At 38.9% G+C, this 15,819-nt stretch overlaps 1 protein-coding gene across 1 annotated transcript; it reads right to left on the minus strand.

The window, feature by feature from the left end:
- Positions 1 to 1,311: 1,311 nt before the first annotated feature.
- LOC126829366 (dextranase) lies at positions 1,312 to 4,161 on the minus strand. Its single transcript, XM_050559180.2, has 2 exons — positions 3,199 to 4,161; positions 1,312 to 1,950 (listed from the first exon to the last, which is right to left on the minus strand). The coding sequence occupies exons 1-2, from the start codon at positions 4,114 to 4,116 to the stop codon at positions 1,426 to 1,428; spliced, it is 1,443 nt and encodes a 480-aa protein (XP_050415137.2). The 5' UTR covers positions 4,117 to 4,161; the 3' UTR covers positions 1,312 to 1,425.
- Between the last annotated feature and the right edge of the window lie 11,658 nt (positions 4,162 to 15,819).

The raw sequence follows: 15,819 nt of genomic DNA on the forward strand, positions 1-15,819 counted from the left end.
TCCCAAGCAAGGTATACGGCTGGCTTACCAACCGTAAGTCTGTTTCTGCTTCAAAAAGATGGCTGACCGTAGAGTTATTCGACGGCATTTCCGACACCTTTTTATACCAAAGAGACAATTACAAGACAGAGAAAAACCTTCTCCAGAAGAAATTTCAAATTAAGAATGCTATAGAAAATTTCGCTTCTAGGCCTACCCTGAAACCATTTTATTTAGGCCTATTTGCCAATTAGTGAGAGAGAGAGAGAGTGTGAGAGAGAGAGAGAGAGAGAGAGAGAGAAATGGGGTTTAACGTCCACTCGACACAAACTAGGTCATTTCGGGACTAACATTTGGTTTAATTTTATTTACATAATTCGCTTGCGCGTAGGGGTCTTTAGCAGTGGGAGGAAACCGGAGGACCCGGAGAAAACCCACGAGGTTGGACAGGCGACTTGGCAATTAGTAAACAATAGGCTACAAATACACAGGCTACTTTAAGATCAGGCGCTCTCACAATTATTCAGTTAGTTTGTATGTGTCTGCGTTTTTTTATCTTGTGGCACATGCATCGAAATGAACCATATATATATATATATGACGTCAATGAAGCAGACGACAAATTTAAGACGTAATTCGCATACCAAAGTTGTTTTTATGACGTTAAAGAGCATCGTAGTCTCAGTTTATGGTAAACTTTACCAGTCACAATGTGCTTAGACTTATACTTGACTTGTGCTTTCGTAAGAATGGTCTGGAGAATTTTCTAGGGACGGTATTTTTGTAAGTTTCTTACGTAAGAAAAAGTGAAGCATGACATTGTGCTTACTTTAAGAATTTTCTAGGAACCGGGCCCTGAGCTCATTATATCAGGAATAACTTCATTCACGAGAGTCGTGTGAATTTAAAGATCAGATATAGGGATGGTCGGTCTTGGTATAGGTATAGTTCGAAAATAGATAATGAAAATGGATATAATGTAGAGTTCATTCAAATTATCTCGTTTCTGGGCGAATTTATCAGGCTTTGAAGTGTTCACAATATAGTAGGGTCGCCTTCCAACTTAGTGAGTTTTCTCCCGGTCCTCCGGTTTCCTACTACTGCTAAAGACCCCTACGCGCAAGCGAATTATTGAAAAATAAATTGAATCATATGTTAGTGTGCTGACGTATTCCAATACCTAGCGCCCGACCAGGCTATCCTGCAACGCGTGGCTACAGGGCTGCCAAAATTGGGGAAAATTAGAAACTGCACTTATATGCAAGAAAATTGGAATTTGAAATAAGAGTAGGTCGGAATACAGCTGCCCGGGCATCGTTTCCATCACAACACAGTGTATGGTGTATGCCCATCTTCATTAACCCAGCCGGGGCAGAACAATAGGACATAAAACCCCATTTCATTCCTCCACGTAAATAATAAATGATAATCAGAACGATCCAGAATTTAATGACAGATGAATTTAATATTACTAGTGTGGGATCCGACCAAGAAGTCCGCTTGTTTAGGGCCCGTAATACAATGACCTCCGACCTTTAGATTGGTAAAGGTCCAATTAGACATCATGCCACCATGCGCTGACCCATTTATCTCATTATGAAGACTATCATGCATCGGTTGCGAATCGACGGTCCAGTTGTCAAAATGGATATTAGAAACACTTCCAGTTACGTCATCCTTCATGGTGTAGTAAATTAACCTGGGACACGAACCTTCAACCCGGATGTTCGACATTACGATGTCACTTACTTTAAATTGTCGAACATGGCCGCCGATATTAAAAACTGCGGCATTAGCAGCTAGTTTACAGTTACTACCGTGGAAGTTACACAGATCCACGTGGATGACGTCAACGTTTTTGATCGAAACGTTATGCACATCACGTGTGTGCGTCCAGCCCATCTGGAAAACAGCACCATTTTGAGCCAACCATACCACACACCGTTCCACCACCATACGACTCGTGTATACCTGTATAAAACCAACTATAATAAACTCATGCAGATTATTACATTTATTCGATGGTCTAATAAACCCCTGAGATTTAATGCGTTCTTACGGCTGTAAAGGGTTATACTGTGGCATTCTTTTTGTCGTGACATCTACCAGACACTGTTATTATTAGACTCTGAAATAACTACTTGGGGAATTTAGAGATCCAGTCGAGAACCGCTGTATCTCATTAAGAAAGGTGCTGGCTCGCTAACCAGGAGGTCCGGGATACGGTTCCGGTATTGGGCCCGAGTGTGGGGTAGCAAGGAGGACGTCCAGACAAGGAAAAGCTGCTTCTAAAATCGGTGAAAAGAAGCGTAATACGATAAGGTTAGCATTGATATTGACAGCACTGCAACATTTTCCGAGAATAGACGCTGCCATCAAACGACCCCCTTGTGTTTCTTTGATAATGCAGGTTTTTAATGCATCTCATAGATATATATTCGTCAATGGTCGTTGTGGAGAGGGGGTGGTGTTTATTTAATGGCGATTCATTAAATAAATGCACCGCGCCTTAAATAGACCATCATCACTGACAAACGTAATAGTCTTACCCTAAATTCAACGCATAAGGCGGACGACAATGGTCGTTATGGAGAAGTGGTGGTGTTTAAATAGTTAATGGGGATCCTTTAAATAAATGCACCTCGCCTTAAACTGGCCATCATCACTGACAAACGTAATATTCTTACCCTAAATCAAATCCAAGACATGAGGCGGACGACTATATATTAAGTTTTCATGTGCCCGTATTATAGCGTATATTGTACAACACCACGCCTTGTTGTTTAACGCGCAATACATTATTCATGCTCGTCTTCAATTGACCTTAAACACCATTTCATCCAGTCATTTTTTTGTGTTACTATAGACGGGTGGATTTTAATTAACATTATTTACATATGAAGCAGGCATAAACAGGGTAAAACATAAAAAGGGTAAAACATGAAAAGGGTTAAACATAAAACGGGTAAAATCTAAACTAGGTAAAACATAAACAGGTTAAAACATAAAAGTGGTGATACATAAAAACGGTCAAACATGAAAAGGGTTAAATATAAAATGGGTAAAATCAAAACTGGGTAAAACATAAATAGGTTAAAACATAAAAAGGGTAAAAACATAAAAAAACCGGTAAAACATAAAAAAAAGGTGAAACATAAAAGGGGGAAAATATAAACCTAACCTAACAATACTATAAATATAAGTTTAAATAGAGATCACCTTAAAGGCATCGTCATTAGCCCAAATAAACGTATCTAACACAACACCATCATGCCCCATACCAACACCATCAGAGTTGAACGCCCAGGGAGCGATCATCTTCACGTTACGGACAGTGTTGTGATCACCCAAGCCCTGAAAATAAAACTCCTCGGGATCCACCATTGTTATACCTTCTAGCACGTGATGATTGCCTTTATCCATGGTCACCATCCCGTAGGCGAATCGATGATCGTGCCATTTGTAGGTTTGCGTGGATAAAATACCGCGGCCTCGAATGGTAACAGGATGTTGTCCACTGGTTATAAAACCACCTTCTACCCATGCACCAGGAGCCAAGTAAACAGTCTTAATCTTACTATCAAGATGAAGCTGACCATTCAAGTTGTGGACACCAGCTTTGTAATACAACACAGAACTATCGTGCTCATCGGGTACATTTGTTTCTGGGGGGTCGGCAAACACTAAAAGTTTATCCTTAATATCATCATCATTTGTCGTTCCATAATCATTGTCAAATTCTATGGACATCATCCGACTCGTTTCACTAACGGTAATTTGGGCCTTTTTAGGTCCCATCCTTTTACAAGCGTATCCATAACTTTTAGGTCTTACGATGCAGTTCTTGAAATCAGTTGGTGCGTGAATCTCAACGGTTACTGGTCCACCAGTAAACGCAAAGGATGTCCACGAAACAGATCGCCCGGCTGTAACATGAGGTGCTTGTTTAGCACGAATATCGGACGTAGCTATGTACGTGACACTTGCCTGTCGGTGATTGCCTTGGCTTACGAACACTTGAAATTTGTTCGATGGATTAACACCCTGGGGTGACGGATAAATAATAACATTACCGTAAATGGGCTGAAAAGCTAGCACCAAGATTATTAAAACCAAACAAGGTGCTGTTGGTGCCATGTTGATTAAATGAGTTTCTTCAGGTTTTCCTGAGAATTAAATACCTACCCCGGCTGTCTTGAAGGTCGGAATACAGATAAGAAGAATATCATGTGACAAACATATGTACTGACTTTACATAACAAACATGCAAATAGATAACACAATAGTGAGTGTATGGATAAGTAGATCGCCATACAGGTGGACTGGTCAAATTTTAGGTAGCTAGAATATAATACTCTCAACTGCAACTGAAAATCTCCGTTTAGCAATTGGTTCACATTTTATTTTGTATCGTTTATTTTTACAATTAAAGTTTTGTTTCTAATATATTTTGTTTCGGTTATTAAAATAAAAGTACAGTTTGGTCTGGTTTATTAAAATTAGATCCCATACCGTCTCTTCTTACCATAGGCGTACGAGCTCGATTAATGTTGAGGGGTGGGGGGCAGATCCTGAAATGCCCTAAAAAAAATTCTGCGAGAGGCGAAGGAACGGGCAAATGAGTTTTTCTGCTATCCTGGCCCGTGAATTGAGCAATAGAAATCCAACTCTATGCCGACCTGAATTCCAACCATCCAATCAGTCTGATGCAGCTGCATTCACAAATAATAATCGATGCCCGAAAAATGTCGCTCAAAGAAGAGTGGCTCCAGACAAAATGTTTTAATCCATAGTGAATTCAGTACAAATTTGTGGTATTTAATTAGAAGAAAAGTACAATTAGTGTTTTATTAGATTTCGGACACTCTTGTTGCCAACTAGATGAAATAATTTTTATTTTCACTTCACCCATTTGCCCGAAAAGTCAGATTGCCCGTCAGTCTCTAAAAGCTGATGAAGTTCATCTGTTTCCATACAAGCATCGTTATTAGGGCTTTGATATTAACATCTACAAATAGAGAGCGTAATGAATGAAGTGGCGTTCCTGAATCGATTTTTTTATATCATATTGTTATCCAATTGGGAAAAGTGGGAAGATCCCTTTAATTACAAATTCTCACTCGCATAGCTACACATTAAACACATTTATTATACACGTACAACAATGATGAAAGATCCCCCCCCCCCACACACACACACACACACGTGTATCAGGTTTGTAAATAGAGACTTTTGGCAAGCGTAAATTCCTGCTCCGTATCGCGTATCCGTATAGACTTTGCGTGTGACGTCATCAATGTGTGTGTATTTCTCATACGTGGTGTGGCACACGGATACGGCAGCACGTATTGAACAACATTACTTTCACACGGAAAAGGTTCGTATAACATCGTCGATACGGATACATGATGCGGATGTGAAAAACTTCCTTTGCCAAAAGTCCCTAATATAGATCCCGCACACACGTGTCACAAATTTGTAAATACGTTGCAGGGATAGGCCACATGTCACAAGTTTGTAAATACGTTGCAAGGATAGGCCAGATCCCGCACACACGTGGAGCAGGTTTGTAAACCTACGTTCTGCACCCATGAATAACTAACTGACTAGCATGCCGTTATTGTGGCTCACCTATGATTAGGTGACCCACCATAAATAAATATCTCCATATATCTCGACAATTTCGCCACAATATTTATATATATGCCAAGCCTCAAATCAGTTTCACACCATTATAGTCACTAAATAAACGATCATGTTGTACTTAATAAGCTATGACCATTAATCATCTATAAATAATAGACTGAAAACTGGTTCCACGTGTCGTCCATAACATCCAGACTAGTGATTGTATCCCATAAAAACTGTGTTCTGTTAACATCCAGACACTTTTGAGTAAAAGATAGGTTACGTGCCCTTGTTTTGAAATTAGTCTGGCTTAACCAGTCTATCGACCATTCTAGGGCTGATTGACAGGTCGGGATAATCAAGACTACTCTTTTACGAAACATAACAGAAAGCTAGAACAAGAAATTGAATTTAGAAATGAGCACGTTAGCTAGCTCAACAATTGTTTTAAGAAGCTTGTAAAAGTAAAATGAAACTACTGCTAGTATCATGTTCCTGTCTAACCCGAGTGTTTCAGAGATATTATTTGTACTAAACCAAAAGATGCCGCTCTTAACGGTACAGTTAATGATAAAGCGATTTAAAAAATGAAACGAACGTAATTTCTAAATCTGCTGTAATAACCAAGAAGCTTAATTTTACTGCTATTCAAAATCGTCAACAATAAATTTTTTACGGCTGTAATATACTATTCAAAAAAAGTAGGGGATATTTGATTTTGGGGGCATAATACTAAAATATGCAAATGACTACGAAAAAAGTCACTATAGAACCTAACAGAAGAAACATTTCCAGTTACATGTGACGCCCAAACGCACCAATAGCTACCGCATGGAATGCAGGTGATGCTTGGGATCATCATGGGGGTCCAACCCAAGATTTGCACGACTCTGACTTTGAATGTTACAGTCATTGTGGCATTGAATTCCAGGGTGGAAACATCAGTTTAATTGTTTTAGTGACCAGAAAACAAATTTTGATATGCGTCGGCTTACCCAAAATGAAAGGTTACGTGCCCTTGGCATGCTACAGATCGGCACAACACAGGCGGTTGTGGCGCGGACGATGAATGTTTCTCAGTCTGTCATAAGCAGGCTATGGTCCAGATACCGTGATACACAATCTGTACAGGACAGACCACGCTCAGGTCGACCAAGGGCGACAACTCAAGCCCAGGATCGATTTATCCGTACCTTGGCCTTGAGAAATCGTGTCATCACAGCAAATCAGATCAGCGCTCGTCTTCAAACAGACACTGGTGTGAGAGTGAGTGGCCAGACGATTCGGAATCGACTGCATAGGGGTCACCTTCGCGCCCGACGTCCTCGCGTGATCCCTTGTTTGAGAGATCATCACATTCAGGCAAGACGTCGTTGGTGTAGGGATCGTCAACACTGGGATAATCGACGCTGGAGCAATGTGATGTTTTCAGATGAGTCAAGGTTCACTGTTGATTTTTTGGACAGACGTAGGAGGGTGTGGCGTCGTCGAAACGAGCGCTTCCAAGACGTTAACGTCATCAGACATGATCGATTTGGGGGTGGTTCTGTTATGGTGTGGGGAGGCATCACTGTTGCTGGAAGAACGGCTTTACATGTTGTTGCAGGGCGTGTTACAGGCCAGTACTACCGGGACAACATCTTGGCAGTCCATGTTGTGCCGTTGGCACGACGTCATGGCCGCCGTTTCATCTTCCAGGATGACAACGCAAGATGTCACAGGGCCAGGATCGTTACAGGTTACCTCCAACAACAGAACATCACCACATTACCTTGGCCAGCACTGAGTCCCGACCTCTCCCCCATCGAGCATGTCTGGGACATGCTTGGACAGAGGTTACGTCAACGTCAACAACGTCCTGCCAATGTCCAAGAACTTGCTGCTGCGTTGCAACAGGAATGGGACAATCTGGACCAAAATGACCTTAGACGTCTCATTAGGAGTATGCCACGTCGGATCAATGCTTGTTTGGCAAACAGAGGAGGATTTACCCGTTACTGACTTGGTTGTGATGCTGTGGTAACTTTGCTGTTTGACCCCGGGTATCATTTTACCCTTATAATGGTCAGTCTGTGCCTTACTTAGTCTAACGATCATTTGGAATAAATCGATGAATGTGAACTTCATTTCATTTTGTCATTTGTTTCTTCGTCAGTTTCATTAGGTGACTTTAATAACACTTAAAAATCAAATATCCCCTACTTTTTTTGAATAGTATAGTTGATAGATTTGTAGAGAATTGCACGTGCCATGGCTATTTATAGTATCATACTGTCAGAAAGTTGGCCTCGACACGGCGAATGTGCACGCTTCAGTGGTAGTCTCGAACTATCAGCGGGTGACTGTATTTCTGTAGGGTCATGGGTCACCCTACCTATGATAATAGTATCTACACAGTAGATTACCGACGAAATCCAGCATCTTTTAACTGCTTTTCCGATGGCGGCAGAGGAATTCGCTCGTGAAAACGTCTTGGACACTCTGAAATCGTAAGTGACCTCCGTGGTGGTCTAAATAATCTTTTTCATAATCATACCCAAACACATCCTTTCAAATATACCAGCCTTTGTTAGGCACTGTTTGATTGGTCGAATAAAAGCGAAATGATAGAACGATTCGACATATTCAATCAGTGCACTTTTTGGTCTGTTCAACTGAACTGACCATCGCGTTTTGTCAAGAATGTGGATTTTTTTCTGAACCGTGCGTCATGTCTTCCCAGAACGACGACGACTTCTCCTCGTTCTCGTTTTCGGAACGCATCTGAACCTCTCTATTATTATTATGAGAGACACGGCTTGAAGGTTTGATTTAAGGTTTGTTTTTGTTAAGATTATTAGGGTTTCACACTGCGTAGCCATTGTTTTTGTTAAGATTATTCCTATTATTATTTTTTTTTTTTCCAATTTGATTGTATCTCAGAAACTAAATGTCAGATCGATACGAGTTCTTCGGTTTGAATGGGAAAGTGGGTGTGACTTAGAGATTAAAGCTATTTTGGGCATTCTGTGATAATGCGAAATGTCCGAAATCACCGAAGTTGTCGTTTTTTTAAAAAAATGACGTAGTATTAACAATAATCATCGAATTTTAACATATGCATTTTAACATAGCCAGAGACCAGGCACATAGCTGTGCTACTTTTGATTTTTGATTGTCGACGAATCTTCGTAGATATTAAGCTCCAAATTTCGAAAATTTAAAATTTTACAAAAAACTTTTTTATTTATGAATTTTTTAAATGGCATTTTAACCAGGGTTGAAGTGTTATCCGATTTGACTAAAAATGTCAACATTTTTTGTGTCCGTAATTTTCCTTGGCCGCCATTGGCTAATTCAGTTTTTCAGTCCTAGATTAATTATTTATTATTCGATTTGTACAAAAGAAAGTTAATATGCTGCGTGGTCCAAAATGTCATTTTTTTTGTTACCGGTAAAGATTCGTGTCGGCACCGGAAGTGAAGTAAAATCAGCAAAAACTACAATTTTGAGAGATTTTGACAGTTCGGTACAACTTTTTGAAAGCAAATATTATTTTTTCAAAATTTGATATTACCAAAAGTATACGACATGCAAAGGCGCACAAATCATTGGACTCAATTTTTTTAATTTCGATTTCGTTTTCGGGCTATTTCGATTAAAATGTGAAAAAAGGTGTAAAATTAAGCTATTTACAACCCATCCACAGTCTTCATATTTCATAATATTCATCGTAACTTTCATAACCTCGTAGCAATAACCCATACAAAGAGAATGAATGTCAAAATTAGTTTGTCATATCAGCAGTTGTCGAGAAATACGCAATTTTGCATGAGTCACATTTCGTGCTATTTTGCCTGTACAAGAATCAATTATTATTCAATTTTCAATTTTCTTTCACCATTTGATGCCGAATGCCACGTTTGAATAGATTAAACCATTTTAACACCTTTACTGTCACCGGAAGTGACGTCATTTGGGCAAAAACTGAATTTTAGCCTTCAAAACCGATATTTTTTTTCAAATGAGTCGTATATGTTATTTGTTTAAAAGTATGATATTTAATTTCAATCAACAAATAGAATGAATCCATACGACCATAAAGATACCACAAAATGGGTTCTAACTTTTCAGGTTTCAGAGAAATAGACGATTTTCTACTATAGTCACTTTTCAAGGTTTTGGTCTATAACAGTGTCAAATATTATTCGATTTTCATAAAATTTTCACCATGAGCTGCCTTATGCCATTTCTGATTTCATAAAACTAATTTAACATTTTCTTTCTCACCGGAAGTAATGTCATTTTAGCAAAAACTGTATTTTTAGCCTTCAAAACAAATATTTTTTTGAAGTGAGTTATATTTAGTATTCGTTTACCATTATGATATTTTATTCCAATGGAAATATAGATTTGATCAATACGATCAGAAATATGTCAAAAAATAGCTTCTAGCATCTTCTCTTGCAAAGAAATAACCAATTTCGTTAGGATCACTTTTTAAGACTTTTCGCATTTTTATTACAGTTTATGGGTTCTAAATTAATTATTTATTGCCTGATTTGTATAAAACAAAAGCTCATATACTCCTTGGTGCAAATTCTCAGCTTGTTTCTACCTATTAAGTTTTCTGTCGGCACCGGAAGTGACGTAATTTTGCCTAAAATTTAAATTTTGACGGGTCGGGAGGTCTTTTCCTAAGGAAAAAACTTAATTTCTACCAATCTTATCAATGAAGATGAATGCTCCTACTACAGGCGCAAAATATGTCGGGCTTAGATTTTTTTTTTTTATATCAGTTTTGTATTTGCGCCATTTGGATTTAAGGTTGAAAAAAGGAGTAAAAATCAGCTATTTACAACCCATTCATCGTCTTCATATTTTAAATTATTTCTACGCAACTTTCATAATTTTGTAGCATTAATCCATACGAGGACAATGTATGTCAAAATTAGATTGTAATATGCGCAGTTGCCGAGAAATAGGAAATTTTGCATGCGTTACTTTTCACGTTATTTTGCATGTAAAAGAGTCAATTATCGTTCGATTTTCAATTTTTGTTACCATGTGATGCCTCATGCCACCTTTGACTAGGTCAATCCAAATTAACATTTTCACTGTCACTGAAAATGACGACATTTGGGCAAAAACCCATATGACCATACAGATATCACAAAATGGTTTCTAATTTGTTCGGTTGCAGAGATATAGGTTTTGGTCTATAAAAATGTCAATTATTATTCGATTATCATAAAATTTTCACCATGTGAGGCCTTATGCCATTTATATTTTCATAGAATTAATGTAAAATTTTTATTATCACCGGAAGTAGTGTAATTTTGACAAAAACTGTATTATTAGCCTTCAAATTGTTTTGAAGTGAGTTATATTTATCATTCGTTTAACATTATGATATTTGATTCCAATAGACATATAGATTGGATCAATACGATCATATAGATGTCCAAAAATTGCTTTTAGCATCTTCCCTATTCGAGAAATTTCCCATTAAAAAGTCAGCTTACTTAGCGGTAAGTTAGTGAGTGAGAGAGAGAGAGAGAGAGAGAGAGAGAGAAATGGGGTTTAACGTCCACTCGACACAAACTAGGTCATTTCGGGACTAACATATGGTTTAATTTTATTTCAACATTTCGCTTGCGCGTAGGGGTCTTTAGCAGTGGGAGGAACCGGAGAAAACCCACGAGATTGGACAGGCGACCCTACTCCTTGTCACGTACAACCGTGGATTCGAAACCACGCCAGTTGACTCAATGACAGGCCTTATGATGCAGCACGCACGTGCTAACCATTCGGCCATCCAACCCCCCTCGGTAAGTTAGTAACAAATTTTGTAAGGATCACTTTTTTTGACATATGTAACACATGGTAACAAATGTATAAATGAAATTAATATTGCTGGGTAACTGGCACCGGAAGTGACATTTCAAGGGTAATGTGACACCGGTGAAACCCGTCATTACTGCATCGCAGTTCTAGTTATTATTATTATTATTATTATGTAAGAAACATATTAATGGGTTGATTGACACTGTGCGTGTTCCATATAGTATTAATATTAGAACAAAAATAAAACTAAGCACGAACAATCCAAACCAATAGACAAAATTCGAAATCCTAAAAAAAGGAAACGTAACCAGCAAATGAACTGTTCACCATGTACAACATCAATGATGAACAGTGGTAAAAGGTGTCAATGTGTTTGACTATTATTATTATGTCAGAAACTGATGAAAGGTTTGGGGCTAGTGTGTATGTACTATTAAAATTTATTGTATTTTGAATTTGAATTCCAGTAGATTCGTAGATAAAAATGGAATTTAGGCATATGTTTATTGTCATTGATAGATAACATGACCTAAAATAAATAAATATTGATGTTCGTCCTTTCGAACTATTGGAGGCCACGAATCGTACACGCAATGAAACAGAAACTCCCGAATCTACACCACAACAGTAAAATACACAGTTTTTGGTGCTTTGTTTACATATTCGCCGATATTCCGCTTGTTTTTTAATATTCTTTTGTTATTATATTCCTCGATTTACGACGGACCAATGCAAGTACTTTTAAGATCCATTCAATGGTCACTAGCATTAATTAATAGACCTACACACGCTTTTGGGTGTTCCTTTCTTTTATTCGTGTTTAACTTCATGGATCATCAACGTGGCCATCAGCTGCTAATCCAGTCACTTCCATCCATACTAGACATTTCTCCACCGAATTTCTTTTAGCCGTTTCTTCCATGGCATCATCAGCATCCTTGGTATCACTTGGTGGTTCACCATGTTTCACTATTTCAACAGTCTCCATAGCATTATACAATCGCCCTCCTCCTAGAGCACGTTTCGGTTTATTTATCCGCGAGAAATAATTCTCACTGGTGATATCATCCTCCAGGCGAAAAGAAGACGACTTCTCATAAGCATCACTAAAGCTTTTTTGTCTTGTCACATTTTGTTGAGGATCCAGATCTAGCTGCGAGAGTTTTTCAGATGGTTCCGAAGCTTTAGCTTTCTCGGGTAAACTGAACACAACTTTTCTTTTTGATTCTTTAGTCTCCTCTAAAGCCATCTCCATCGCTAGTTTCCCCTCAGGGGACAGTCCTTCAGAAAATTTAACTTTTGAGTCCTTTTTATTCAAGTATTTTGAAATATCTTCGCATGTGTGGATTGTGGGAACATCTGAGAAAGTTGTTGTTTTAACACTTTTAGAATTTTTTGATGTAAGTATTCCATTCATTTTAATCATGTTATTTGATTTATCATTAGCCTGCATGTAGAGTTAATAAAACAGCTTAGCAAGACTCTGATTCCGACAATCACTAGGGTATTGGTCTCTGGGTTTGCTGTACCTTAAAATAGAAAACATAACCTTTTTCAATGTCGTTTAGTACTTAATCTGGAAAGCAAAGTGGGAGTGGGGTGGGCGCGCGTCAGTCGAGTGAAAGGGGCACTGTACTCTCGCCTAGAATGACCCGGGTCAGTATCCTGGCGTAGTAGTATCTGACAAGCCCGATTCATGGATCGCATCTGTTGGGCAGCATTCGGCAGACTTCGGTACCCTACATCTAACCTCGGATGTAAGATGAATTCCGCCACTGGAAATACTTTCAAGTTCCCGAATTAAAAATGGCCGCACCCTTGAAGACGCCTGTCAATAGTGTTTTATCTGAAGATGTTTTTCTTTCAAGTTTATCCGATTTTCTTTAAACAAAGGACACCCTTGCAATGAAAACTCTACGCACTCTTCCAACGACGCGGTAAGTTTTCCTAATAAGTAAACCGGTAGCCGCATCACAATTGTATGGGTGTAGCTACCCATCACTTACCGTCATACAGCCGAGGTTAGGTGTAGGGTACCGGAATCTGGCGAGATTTGCCGAATGCTCTTGGGCTGTCACGGAAAAGGTTCTAGTCTTTCTGATGGAAGAAAAATACGTGTACATCTTGGCGTGTATTGAAAAGAACCTTGACAGTATGAAGACGATAAAGAGTAGGCGAATCCGCTGTCCGGGCAAAATGTCCCCGATGCCACAGTGCATGACGTATGTCCGACTTCATTTTTCCAATTTAAGAACATTAGGGCGTTGAACCCCATTTCATTACTGATTCTATAGTCAAGTCAGCGAGAACGGTCCTTTAATCTAAGTAATCTGACCGTGTCAAGTTCACCTTGTTATTTTTATTCATTGAGGTCAAAGACCTGTGTGGTAAAACACACAGGTACAATTAAATAAACATTACAGTAACAAATAATATTTACACAATATACAAGAATAGTATTTGTTATAGAGGTTTTTATTCACTATATATGACCAAGAGATCGGAGAAGAGGCAAAATGCCTGTGTCATACCCGTATTTTCCCCTGGACAGTATGTTAACATCTGAACAAATATAGATAACAAAATCCTCACTTATTGGTTTGAAATACCGACCATGATTTTCTAATTGTGAAATTTAGTTTTATTGTAGTTATATTGTTTTTTAGATCTACTATTCTGTGACAAACAAAATGAAATGAAATGAAATGGGGTTTAACGTCCTATTGTTCTGTTTCTACTAGGATAATGAAGACGGACAAACACCATGCACTGTGTTACGAGAGAAATTTTGCTTGGACAGCGGCGCTATGGCCTACTCTTATTTCGAATTCCGGGGGGTTGGATGGCTGAATGGTTAGCGTGGTTTCGAATCCCCGGTTGTACGTGACAAGGAGTAGGGTCGCCTGTCCAACCTCGTGGGTTTTCTCCGGGTCCTCCGGTTTCCTCCCACTGCTAAAGACCCCTATGCGCAAGCGAATTGTTGAAATAAAATTAAACCATATTGTGTTAGTCCCGAAATGACCTAGTTTGTGTCGAGTGGACGTTAAACCCCATTTCTCTCTCTCTATTTCGAATTCCAATTACAGTCAAGCTTGATAACGTCTCTCAAATAAATAAGTAGCTATTTTTCCATAAGTATGTGTTATAGTTTATTGCTCTATCCAGTTACTAAATGCCTCTTAAAGATTAATGTCAAGGATGGGTTTACGTGCACGCCAATGTGTACATGGGACCTCGGTTTTTCGTCCCATCCGAGCGACTATACATTGTCCCTTGTCAGAGTCCCCCGTCCTACACCACTGACAAGAGGGAATCACACCGGAAAATATCGGTCAACTTTCTCGGCCAACGCAGTGATCAAACACGGGATCTCCAGTTAGCGAGAGCAAAGGTCCCATGTGACAAATAAGAATTATATGATACTCGTCCTTTACATTGTATAAATAGTCTATATTTCACGTGTCGTATCAAATATGTCCAGGCTTTACATTGTGACCAAAATGTCTTATTCTTGTTAGTGCGCGGGGGGGGGGGGCTGAATGGTCTAAGAGGAGTGTTTTAGATCATTAGGTCTGTCATTGAGTCAAGTGGCGTGGTTTCTATCCCAAGCTTGTACGTGACACGGTGTAAGCTCGACTGTCCAACCTGGCGGGTTTTCTCCGGTTTCCTCCCACTGTTAAAGACCCCTACGCGCAAGGGAATTATTGAAATTGAACCATATGTTAGTCCAGAAATGAACTAATTTGTGTTGAGTGAACGTTGAATATACTTGTATATAATAATAATAATAATAAGTGCAGAAGAATCCAACTACTCATAAACAAATATTAACTAAAAAAAAACCCGACGACCAGATCACATACAGTGTAAGTAATAAACAACAAACGCATAAATTATATAAAATCAAATGAATGGATACGGGGGATGGCTAGTCGTAAGCGGCCACCGTGTTGTTTATTCCTGGGCATGTAATGGTGCGTTGCTTCTCGCAAAATAAAAACGAACCCTATAGCAAGGAAGACAATCCACAAGAATGAGAAGGACTCAGACTAGCAATTATTTGCCCATTGACTTCAATGTTAAATGGCTGTAACATCACAGGCTGTAGCTTTTTTCTCATCATTCCGTTGGTTCCAATCTTTATAGGCACAATGGGGACAACATTTGGCAATCTCCTCATCATAATTTTGTAGGGGGTTGACCATTTAGATTTTTTGCTACACGGATTTGAAGTTGACTGGGGTGAAAATCTCACTTCCGACACAATGATTGCTCTGCAGAAAGACACTTTACACCCCCTATCCCTCCGCTGTAATATCATCAGTATTACCCAAAACTGCTATGAAATTGCAAATTTGATCCCTTTTCTTCAAATTCTAGACCAAA

Source organism: Patella vulgata, chromosome 8 (assembly GCF_932274485.2).
Source record: "Patella vulgata chromosome 8, xgPatVulg1.2, whole genome shotgun sequence".
NCBI classification, from domain to species: Eukaryota; Metazoa; Mollusca; class Gastropoda; family Patellidae; genus Patella; species Patella vulgata.

Coding starts and splice junctions, on each gene's coding strand:
- LOC126829366 (XM_050559180.2), bottom strand. CDS start 4,116: ATGGCACCAACAGCACCTTGTTTGGTTTTAATAATCTTGGTGCTAGCT. Junction 1,951..3,198: donor CTAATGACGATGCCTTTAAG/GTGATCTCTATT, acceptor GGTTTTATACAG/GTATACACGAGTCGTATGGT.